Source organism: Centruroides sculpturatus, unplaced genomic scaffold, assembly GCF_000671375.1.
Source record: "Centruroides sculpturatus isolate CEXI.00-Female unplaced genomic scaffold, Cexi_2.0 scaffold2348, whole genome shotgun sequence".
In the NCBI taxonomy this organism is placed as follows: Eukaryota; Metazoa; Arthropoda; class Arachnida; order Scorpiones; family Buthidae; genus Centruroides; species Centruroides sculpturatus.
In genome coordinates, this window is record NW_019386519.1 from 13144 (window position 1) to 24151 (window position 11008).

Here is an 11008-nt window from a genome sequence, read left to right on the forward strand (position 1 = left end):
TTCCTCCCGAAGGGCCCCTCTACTTTTATTTTCGCACTGTCGTCGAGATTACCGGAAGCGCCGCCATTGGCGTTACCTAGGTACACTTTAACCATTTTAGAAATGATGTATGCTTGTATATCATAGTTACGCTGTACCTTGTAACTGTTTCTCTGATGATCAGGTTAAAAAATGACTTTCAGAAATAGATGAGAAAGCAATGAGCAAAATGTATTAAATATTGCAAGTGACTCAAGAAATGAATATTTTACTCACATCTTATTTCTTCCACTTTACACTCTCATTTGCAATTTACTTCTTAACTTTCTCTTTCCATTTTTACTTATTGGTTTGTTACACATCAATTTGCTTAACTTCAGTTTCCCAGAACTGACTGACAACACTAATTAAGCAAGGACTTGCCATAGGTAACTTCTTGTTATAGGAGGAAAATTTGCAATTTTATCTTGTTATATCAAGGAGAAGAGTGCACAAAACTAGAGGACAACTTTTCAGATGTTTATTGTAATACAAATTTGTATGCTATTTGTTCGGAATTTTGGACTACCGTCCCTCTTCTGCAGGAGGTTACAAAGGTTATCGTAAAAAGGCTAAAAAGGTTATCTTATTCATTTTTTTAAAAAATGAAAGACCTTTTTTGTAGTTAATTTAATAAAATCATTTTACAACTAAATTTTTAGAGAGAGTTTTTTGTAACCTTCTGTTGAAGAGGGATGGTATTTCAAAATGTTGAATAACTACAATACATATTTGTATTAGATTAAATATCTGAAAAACAATTGTTGTAATCTAATCTACTTTTCAACAAGTCCTTAAATATAGAAAAATGTTTACGGGAATGTTACTTTAACACTTATTATGATTGATGCTGCTTGTCCTTTCTAAATAGATAACTTGTTTTGAATATTTGTAAGTCATAAGCTATGATGTACTGTACATAAAACTTAATGATGCTAAAGAGCTAATTTTTAATAGGAAAGTTTTTGAAAAGATTAAATGATATTCAAATTTTTAGATATATGCATATTGCTGATTGACGAGCACTGGAGGGCATTAGAGACATTCTTCCTGACCACAAAGCTATACTTAAGGAATTTTTGTCTTAAATTTCAGAGACAGTTCTAAGATGATGCTTTAAACTGTTTTATACCCTTTGTTTTGCTTTCTTCTTCATTTTTTATATGCTCAAGTTTTGAGATTAGCATGAATTCAGAATGTTTTTGAATGAGATTTTAACAAAATTTTCAAATAATTTCACATCAGTTTTATTAGAAATAGTCATGTGAGAATTGAATTTAATTACAATCTGAAGTTTCACTTAAGTGAATCTTTATTAATAGTAGCAAATTGAAATATAATATACACAAACAAAAAAAAAACCTTTCAAATAAGATTGTCATAAAGAAAGCAACAGGTTTTAATTTGTTACAATTGAGCAAATAGTAAATTTCTATTTAGAGGAAAAAAAAATTAATTCACATGATCAGAAAAAACATTACTTTCTAGTTGCCGCTGAGTTGCTCGTACAACTTTGGCACGTAATCGTCCCACTGGGCCTGGTAGAAGTTTCCTGCGTGCGGAGTGCCGAGATTGTACTTCTGCGCAAAGTTACGGATCTTAAAGTTTCCGCGGTGGTTGCCAGATCGATTGGTGAGACGTTTCTCGTCTGGCTGCAGGGTATTTGGTTGTTTGTAGACTACATAGACATAACGATGAAGACCTTAAAAGAATTTGAAGAAAAAAAAGAAAGGCACAAAATTATGTATTCGTTTATATTGATTACCAAAAACTATAAACAAAAGAAATACATTAAGTTACAGTTAATATTACACTGTCATCAAACAAAAACAAAGTGAAGATTTAACAGAATTAGTTTTATAAAAAAAAATCTTACCTGTTCCTTTCGGAGGACCAGATCCAACATATTCTGACAGAACTTCCCCTTTAGAGACATCTGNCCATGACAGTGCACGAAGGCAAACATTGATCGAAGAAAATGTTATTACAGTCGACCCCCCCATAACACTGTTGATTATTCCGTTTTATATGAATTCCATATTGTACGAGTCACTTAGATTTTACAAATATGTGCCAGGCTGTGAATGGCTCACGTATTCGTAAAATCAAGTGACTTGTACAATATGGAATTCATATAACATGGAATTATCAACAGTGTTATGGGGGGGTCGACTGTACTCAATGATTTGGTGTTTTTATTCCTTTTACCTTCTTTTTTTCTCACCGCGACTTGATGTGGCAACTGTCTCAGATTTGAATACTTCATTTTAGTTGATGTTTAGACATTCTTACTTTTATTTCAAACTGTTTCCTTTTCTTTTTGTCGTCTTTTTAAAAAATTTGGGAGCTGCAGGCACTATTTCTGGTTCCGTCCATTTTGCTTTTTTCCAGAACCTTGATAAATCCAACTCGAATGTTTTATGAACAGTTTAAAACATTCGCTTGGCAATTTTACAAATATTTTATACATGAAAGAGTATAGATACAAATCTGACAATTCCTTGGTATAATGTATAGGTAGATTTTTTTTTCTATTTTTTAATCCCCATAATCTTTCTACTTTCTGGGTATGCGTGCTCGTGATTGGATTTACAGTCGTCTTCTATTTCAATACCTTCTAGGTCATTTATATTATTGTAGCCTCTCCACTCGTCAGTTATTACAATACTTGCTGCAGAATTGACACAATTCAAAATTACCCAGTTTGAGTGTAAATTTCCTTCTATCATTAACCTTACAAAGCAAGATTTGTCAACTCAACATATCCCTCCTACAACCCATCTCGTCCCTTCTTTTAGCAATCAATAGAAATTCTGTTAAATGTTCGAAACGGCGTAAATTAATTAACACAAACGTCTTCGACATGTTGCAAACGAACAAGAGAAAACTAAATCCTTAACACAAAATGAAGTTAATGGATCTTATCTTACAACTCTCAATATGTCGATAATAGGGTTATTACTGAAGATGAATCATAGGTGCCGAAGTTCAAAGCATGCTTCAATGCAATGGATATATATCCCAGTTACCTGGCAAGCAAGTTTAAGCATTACCAAGTGAGGTTATGGTTACTGTGTGTTGGATTAACAGTATTTCCCAAGACTACTGTTTTTCATAAGTGTGAAAATATAAATGCCACGTAGTACTGTGACTTTCCAGTTTGCATCTTGAAAAGATAACACCCAAAGAATATAATCCTCGAAGCTAATTGCTTAGAGGATTATATTCTTGCTTGACAATGCCCTCTCACAGCTCAAGAAACCTAGCAGGATGAGAATATGGGATGAGGTAAGTGTTCCCTAAGTGAATTCACTTCACTTAAATGTTATAGAAGACCAAATACTGTACAGCTTAAACCTGAATTTATGAGTAATCAATGTGAGAATTTCTTGAGGTATCTGCTTTTATTTGTCTTCCTGATTTGAGCCTAATATTAAAGAATTTTTGTCAACATTGTTTACCAAGCTGTGGTCTTGTGAGGTCTTTGTTTTTTGAGAAGTATAATCGAACCCCTTATAACACTGTTGATAATTCCGTTTTATATGAATTCCATGTTGTACGAGTCAGATTTTACAAATACGTGTGCTGAGCTGTGAATGGCTCACGTATTTGACCTCTAAATAAAAAGATGAAAATGTTTCATCTTTTTATTTAGAGGCCAATCTTTACCTACGTGCACAATCATGGTGGCAGTTACGACTGTTCGCTTTGGTTAGGTTAGATTAATTATATTTTTAGTACATGTTTCCTTTTTTTTCTTTTGTTCAGAAACTACTGTGAATCAGCAACTAGTAACGTTAGGCACTCGGTGGCCTGCCGGCGGCTCCCCTCCGGGAGGAGTCCATCGGGACTGCGGCCACGACGGTGCATATACAGTAGGTAAAGATTAACCTATTTAGAATCATTAGGTGATAATTTTAGTGTTATTTGAAGAATACAGCTAAGGTGTTATGCCAAAGCAAAATGCAAATTTCAACCAGAAATAATGCATAAGCTCTTCTTCATTTACAAGACCAGTTTCTGTGAGATTTTTTAGAGGTTAAAGTGTACCTAGGTAACCCCAATGGCAGCACTTCTGGTCGCCATCTTGTTTACTGCTTTGCGATTGCACAAAACGCCGATATACGAAATTCACCAATTTGGATCCTGTGGCTATAAATTTTTACCATATAAAACTTAATTATTTACAATAAAAGATCAATCTTTACTTACGTGCACCATGACAGTGCACGAAGGCAAACATTGATCGAAGAAAATGTTATTACAGTCGACCCCCCCATAACACTGTTGATTATTCCGTTTTATATGAATTCCATATTGTACGAGTCACTTAGATTTTACAAATATGTGTGCCAGGCTGTGAATGGCTCACGTATTCGTAAAATCTAAGTGACTTGTACAATATGGAATTCATATAACACGGAATTATCAACAGTGTTATGGGGGGTCGACTGTACTCAATGATTTGGTGTTTTTATTCCTTTTACCTTCTTTTTTTCTCACCGCGACTTGATGTGGCAACTGTCTCAGATTTGAATACTTCATTTTAGTTGATGTTTAGACATTCTTACTTTTATTTCAAACTGTTTCCTTTTCTTTTTGTCGTCTTTTTAAAAAATTTGGGAGCTGCAGGCACTATTTCTGGTTCCGTCCATTTTGCTTTTTTCCAGAACCTTGATAAATCCAACTCGAATGTTTTATGAACAGTTTAAAACATTCGCTTGGCAATTTTACAAATATTTTATACATGAAAGAGTATAGATACAAATCTGACAATTCCTTGGTATAATGTATAGGTAGATTTTTTTTTCTATTTTTTAATCCCCATAATCTTTCTACTTTCTGGGTATGCGTGCTCGTGATTGGATTTACAGTCGTCTTCTATTTCAATACCTTCTAGGTCATTTATATTATTGTAGCCTCTCCACTCGTCAGTTATTACAATACTTGCTGCAGAATTGACACAATTCAAAATTACCCAGTTTGAGTGTAAATTTCCTTCTATCATTAACCTTACAAAGCAAGATTTGTCAACTCAACATATCCCTCCTACAACCCATCTCGTCCCTTCTTTTAGCAATCAATAGAAATTCTGTTAAATGTTCGAAACGGCGTAAATTAATTAACACAAACGTCTTCGACATGTTGCAAACTCAACCATACAGCAAATTTTATGTATACCTAGGTAACTAAAATGGTGGTGCTTCGGACTGATTCCTCCCGAAGGGCCCCTCTACTTTTATTTTCGTACAGCACTGTCGTCGAGATTACCGGAAGCGCCGCCATTGGCGTTACCTAGGTACACTTTAACCATTTTAGAAATGATGTATGCTTGTATATCATAGTTACGCTGTACCTTGTAACTGTTTCTCTGATCAGGTTAAAAAATGACTTTCAGAAATAGATGAGAAAGCAATGAGCAAAATGTATTAAATATTGCAAGTGACTCAAGAAATGAATATTTTACTCACATCTTATTTCTTCCACTTTACACTCTCATTTGCAATTTACTTCTTAACTTTCTCTTTCCATTTTTACTTATTGGTTTGTTACACATCAATTTGCTTAACTTCAGTTTCCCAGAACTGACTGACAACACTAATTAAGCAAGGACTTGCCATAGGTAACTTCTTGTTATAGGAGGAAAATTTGCAATTTTATCTTGTTATATCAAGGAGAAGAGTGCACAAAACTAGAGGACAACTTTTCAGATGTTTATTGTAATACAAATTTGTATGCTATTTGTTCGGCATTTTGGACTACCGTCCCTCTTCTGCAGGAGGTTACAAAGGTTATCGTAAAAAGGCTAAAAAGGTTATCTTATTCATTTTTTTAAAAAATGAAAGACCTTTTTTGTAGTTAATTTAATAAAATCATTTTACAACTAAATTTTTAGAGAGAGTTTTTTGTAACCTTCTGTTGAAGAGGGATGGTATTTCAAAATGTTGAATAACTACAATACATATTTGTATTAGATTAAATATCTGAAAAACAATTGTTGTAATCTAATCTACTTTTCAACAAGTCCTTAAATATAGAAAAATGTTTACGGGAATGTTACTTTAACACTTATTATGATTGATGCTGCTTGTCCTTTCTAAATAGATAACTTGTTTTGAATATTTGTAAGTCATAAGCTATGATGTACTGTACATAAAACTTAATGATGCTAAAGAGCTAATTTTTAATAGGAAAGTTTTTGAAAATATTAAATGATATTCAAATTTTTAGATATATGCATATTGCTGATTGACGAGCACTGGAGGGCATTAGAGACATTCTTCCTGACCACAAAGCTATACTTAAGGAATTTTTGTCTTAAATTTCAGAGACAGTTCTAAGATGATGCTTTAAACTGTTTTATACCCTTTGTTTTGCTTTCTTCTTCATTTTTTATATGCTCAAGTTTTGAGATTAGCATGAATTCAGAATGTTTTTGAATGAGATTTTAACAAAATTTTCAAATAATTTCACATCAGTTTTATTAGAAATAGTCATGTGAGAATTGAATTTAATTACAATCTGAAGTTTCACTTAAGTGAATCTTTATTAATAGTAGCAAATTGAAATATAATATACACAAACAAAAAAAAAACCTTTCAAATAAGATTGTCATAAAGAAAGCAACAGGTTTTAATTTGTTACAATTGAGCAAATAGTAAATTTCTATTTAGAGGAAAAAAAAATTAATTCACATGATCAGAAAAAACATTACTTTCTAGTTGCCGCTGAGTTGCTCGTACAACTTTGGCACGTAATCGTCCCACTGGGCCTGGTAGAAGTTTCCTGCGTGCGGAGTGCCGAGATTGTACTTCTGCGCAAAGTTACGGATCTTAAAGTTTCCGCGGTGGTTGCCAGATCGATTGGTGAGACGTTTCTCGTCTGGCTGCAGGGTATTTGGTTGTTTGTAGACTACATAGACATAACGATGAAGACCTTAAAAGAATTTGAAGAAAAAAAAGAAAGGCACAAAATTATGTATTCGTTTATATTGATTACCAAAAACTATAAACAAAAGAAATACATTAAGTTACAGTTAATATTACACTGTCATCAAACAAAAACAAAGTGAAGATTTAACAGAATTAGTTTTATAAAAAAAAATCTTACCTGTTCCTTTCGGAGGACCAGATCCAACATATTCTGACAGAACTTCCCCTTTAGAGACATCTGTTCCTGGTATGTTTACCACTAGCCAGTGATGCCACTCTCTGTATTTTGGATTCTGTCGGCTTGGTGCATCTGGATCTGCAGTGAAATAAACACATGGTCTACTTCCAGGAAGTTTAACATTAATTAAAATTTTAAAAGTTAAATGCTTTACCTGTCAGACAAAGAGTGTATAGAACATCAGGTTCTGTTGGATAATTTATGTATGTTGGTGGATCTTTAACTTGAGTGGGGGTCAGCTCATTGCCTAAATTAACAGTTTCACCTCCTTCATATTTGATCTGAAAGCAATATATTCATGAAAACTGTGTTAAGGTAAACAGAATATCTAAGCATAGCTAAGATCTAAGAATAGCTAAACAGAATATCACTACCATAACAATATTTATAACTAGAAAGCATGATGTCATTTTGTTCACACAAGTACCATGATTTCAATAGAAAGTAAAACATTAACAATAAACTAAGAATATCTGATTCTTAATGATAACCTCAAGTATATAATTAAACACAAAATTTGTCTTAATCCCATCTATACAACCGTGTAGACAGGGCAGCAAATGTTCTGCTGCAATACATTTAAAGTATTCTCAGATCTTAATATATTGCACCAAGTTCTCATCTTCCTCTTTTCTGACATTTTATTGGTGTTTATTTAATCAGTTCTGGGGAATTGTCATTCCATCTTAAACTATGCACTGTCAGATGTAACTGTCATTCAAATTTCAATGTAAGGGGGAAAAATTTAAATTAGAAATAATTTATCACCATCTATTATGACTCATGTTACTTTACATTAATACAGAAATTTTAAGTTTACAACAATACAGCAATGGACATGGCAAAATATTTTCATGTAAAAGACATTATCTAACACACAAATTATTAATTGTTTAAATAAAAAGGAAAATTACTTATAAATATTTTAGCTTTATTTTATTTTCATTTTTCACTAAAAATATGAGACTTAATCTGTATAAATAAAACATCTGCCTTGCATGACAGAACTAATCATAAAAATATTGCACATCTGTATTTGGGAATTGAAAGTATTTACAAGTTTTGAGCAAATTATAATTCTAAATTTTATTACTAATGATAAATACCAATATTACACACTGATAAAAGTCTTCATTCTATAAAGAGTACTATTTATTATTTCATTAAATTTACAGGAAAAGTCTGGATAGACACAGATTTCCTCCCCTACAAAAACATATATCATAAAAATAAAATAAAAACAGGTAACAAATCTTAAGAGATACAACACTTTTTTACATTTCAATTTAAAATCAGGGATAAAGATGTAAAAATTCATCAAAATTATTAAGATTTTGTGATGTACTGAAGAAAAAAGCTCATTGGGATAGATTTAGACAATAAAAAGGAGTAAAACGGTAAGTAAATAAGTGAAGTTTTCTCAATGGAATTTGGAATAAAAGCCAATCTTGATAAATAAGACCATTAAAATATTTGTAACATATTAACCAATTTAATTCTCTAAAAGAAAGATTGCTAGAATTTGCCCGGGCTTCCCCATATTACAGTGAACAGTGAAAGGAAAGATATATCTTATGTTTAACAAAATGTGTAATCTTATTAATAGCAGAAGTAATCTTTTGTAAAAGGGAAGGTGCAGCCAGCCATTGACCAGATGGGCAGTCCATAATCAACGCAAGATTGAAAATTAGCATAAAAAATGGTCTGCTTAAATTTTAATAATTTTAAATACAAAATTATAAACTCAGTTGCAATTGCAATGGTTTTATGATGATAAATAAGTATATCTGAGAAAACACATTACCAAAAACAAAAAGTAAAAATTAAAATAGTAAATGCAGTATAGTAAAAATTCAACAGTTAAGTATATATAAATGCAGTAGACCCAAATTATTGTAAAGTTTTGAGACAGATTATTTCAAATAAATAGGCATTTTTTAAAGCCGTCTTTTCATGATATCAGCTTCCAAGTCTGTTTGTACAATTGTTGGCATTACCACTGCTTTAAATGCTAATATTGTGGAATGTTCTATATTCGAGATTAAAACATCATCTTGAATATAGAACATTCAAGAAACCGAGCTCTAACCAAGTAACAACAAGATGTCAATCAAAAATTCCGTCATACATTAAATATAATATAATATAAAATGGAATACGGAAAAATCATAAACCGGACAAGCCAACAAGCACATATAAACGAAGACCTAATGGAATTATGGAAGAAGTTTCTTCTAGCAGGATTTCCACAGAGATTGCTGAAACAATGGGAAATCAGACTTAATGACCTAAGAAACCTAGGTAAAAATAAAAATAAGCAACTAATATATTAACTTCCCATATATTAAAGGTCTATATGAAGAAATCAGTGCAGAAATAGAAAGAATAAACTACAAATTAGCACCGTCATATCAAAAAAATGGAGAACAGACTTAACCTCAAACCAGAAGAAAAACGAGCAAATACCGACCAAAAACCAAGGTGTAGTATATAAAATTCTGTGTACCTGCGCAAACAAAAAACATTACATAAAAGAAACAAAAAGAAAAGTAAAAACTAGATCGAAAGAACACATAGCAGACCTAAAATACAATAGAATAAATTCTGCATTTTACGAACATTGTACTATAAACAACTGTAATATAGATATGTAAGAACACCGATTGGGGGGGGAGAATTTTATTCCTTACCGTCAGGATGGTCTAAGGTCTTAGCGTATGTGGGTGGCGGTTTTTGAAGGCAGCAAAGACAAGTGTTTACAAAGGTAAACCGTTTATTCTGGACGATAATGCTTACATAATTTTTTGTTGGCAAAGGTCCTTAAGTTCAGAACTTTGGGTTGTCTTCGTAAGTTGTTTTCGGTGTTGATCTGGTCCTACGCTGGAGGGTTTTCGGCGGCGATCTGGTCTAGCATCATCGGGGCCCCTGGACAGTGTTGAGAGAAAAAAGTTCAAAGTCTCTAACGTCGGTGCACAAAAAGAAGAACGGAGGTACAAAAATAAGCGGAGATCTACGAACACAACAGAAGACTAGGTGGGAGTCTCAGGGGAAGTCTTAGTGGAAGTCCTGTTGTCCTTGAATTTTGCGTTTTATAGGGTTTTTGCGATCGGCTTCTTACTAATTGGATAGATCTTACATCACTGTTTTCCAATTGGTCATCCACCTGTCTCCAGGTGTAAATAGAGCTTCGTAAAGCTCGCGAGAAAGGTCGGTTGGAGATGGTTTATCCGACACCATCTTTCTCGACTCTGATCTCATTTAATTGTTGACTATGACACCTACTCTTTTTGATATTTTTTTTCTAGTTTCGTTTTGCTTTCTAAACTACGTCTTAACTTTAATATTTTAAATTTTCTTCTTTTATATCTAAAAGTTTGTTTTTCCCGTTATTCTTTATGAGCGCTGATGTCAAAGTCGGGTATCGCCGATTCGATACTTATATAATTTGCTTTCTTGACGATTTAACTTAACAAACTGTTTTTTTTCTTATATCTTTCCCTTTTGCGGGGGCTATTTCCGGGGCCTCACAGATCGTGCCGGCGCTTCGAAGTGGACTCGCCAACTAAAACAGCGGTGCCTGCGGTGCCAACAGAGTTGTCACCGCAGGTGGCACCCCTGCTTGCGGTAGACGGGGTTGGAACCCCGCCCACGCGCGTCTCAACAGATAAGGCCATTCATATACTGGCCACACGCTTGCAATTAAAATATCGAAAAGTGAAAAAAATATTTTTTTCTTTAATTTTCTTTACCACTGAGGCGCCCCCTAGGACTTAGCGCCTGGAGCGGCTGCTCAGTTCGCCCTATGGTAGGGCCGGCTCTG

The 11008-nt window shown here is 33.3% G+C and overlaps 2 protein-coding genes across 3 annotated transcripts in view; both read right to left on the bottom strand.

Moving 5' to 3' along the window:
• Positions 1-1388: 1388 nt before the first annotated feature.
• Positions 1389-2021, bottom strand: LOC111615203 (phosphatidylethanolamine-binding protein 1-like). The gene is made up of 2 exons (XM_023356611.1): positions 1895-2021; positions 1389-1720 (listed from the first exon to the last, which is right to left on the bottom strand). The coding sequence occupies exons 1-2, from the start codon at positions 2019-2021 to the stop codon at positions 1503-1505; spliced, it is 345 nt and encodes a 114-aa protein (XP_023212379.1). The 3' UTR covers positions 1389-1502.
• Positions 2022-6622: 4601 nt separating this feature from the next.
• The window catches only part of LOC111615202 (protein D3-like), a 19360-nt gene continuing 14974 nt past the window's right edge, over positions 6623-11008 (bottom strand). For both annotated transcript variants that reach the window (XM_023356610.1, XM_023356609.1), the window contains 3 exons: positions 7343-7469; positions 7129-7266; positions 6623-6954 (listed from right to left, as the gene is read on the bottom strand). In XM_023356610.1, the coding sequence (XP_023212378.1) occupies positions 6737-6954; positions 7129-7266; positions 7343-7469 (483 nt within the window). In that variant the 3' untranslated portion in view covers positions 6623-6736. The remainder of the gene's footprint in view (positions 6955-7128; positions 7267-7342; positions 7470-11008) is intronic.